The sequence below is a fragment of the Apis dorsata genome, unplaced genomic scaffold (genome assembly GCF_000469605.1).
Source record: "Apis dorsata unplaced genomic scaffold, Apis dorsata 1.3 scaffold_245, whole genome shotgun sequence".
In the NCBI taxonomy this organism is placed as follows: domain Eukaryota; kingdom Metazoa; phylum Arthropoda; class Insecta; order Hymenoptera; family Apidae; genus Apis; species Apis dorsata.
The window spans coordinates 168,270-168,931 of record NW_006263524.1 but is presented as its reverse complement, the minus strand read 5'-3'; the positions used below and the strand labels follow the sequence as shown (position 1 = coordinate 168,931).

The 662-nt window shown below is 49.7% G+C and overlaps 1 protein-coding gene across 1 annotated transcript in view; it reads left to right on the top strand.

Moving 5' to 3' along the window:
• The window catches only part of LOC102671210 (homeotic protein antennapedia-like), a 28,066-nt gene that overhangs the window by 11,657 nt on the left and 15,747 nt on the right, over nt 1–662 (top strand). Inside the window, 1 exon segment of the mRNA XM_031510582.1 lies at nt 198–662. This exon segment is cut by the window's right edge and continues 11 nt beyond it. Coding sequence (XP_031366442.1) covers nt 287–662 — 376 coding nt within the window. The 5' untranslated portion in view covers nt 198–286.

The window sequence follows — 662 nt, the reverse complement described above, 5'->3', positions numbered from 1 at the left end:
AAAAAAAAAAAAAAAAAAAAAAAAAAAAAAAAAAAAAGAAAGAAAGAAAACCAATAATAATAATAAAACTGAAGAAGACAAGGAAAAAATACCGAGTAAGAGTCGTTAGGCGAAAGGGGGGGGAAAAAGGGAAATTAAATCAAAACATCAAAGACTCGAAAGAAAGGACAGAGAAGAGGAAGAGGAGTGTCTGTCAGCACGTAAATAAATAATAACTAGGAGAGAAAAAAAAAAAAAAAGGGACCGAGGTGGAATCAGAAGGTGGGCCACCAGGTGGGACAGTAGCATGAGTTCGTATTTCGCGAATTCGTACATCCCTGACCTGCGTAATGGCGGGGTGGAACACCCGCATCAGCATCAGCAGCACTACGGTGCGGCCGTCCAGGTGCCCCAGCAAACGCAGTCGGTGCAGCAACAGTCCCAGCAGGCCGGTGACCCGTGCGACCCGAGCCTCCTACGTCAGGGCGTTCCCGGCCACCATTATGGGGCGGCAGGCAGTCAACAAGATATGCCTTATCCGAGGTTTCCGCCCTACAATCGGATGGACATGCGTAACGCGACGTATTATCAGCACCAACAGGACCACGGGAGCATGGACGGGATGGGTGGTTACAGGTCGACGTCGCCCAGCCCCGGTATGGGCCACATGGGGCACACGCCGA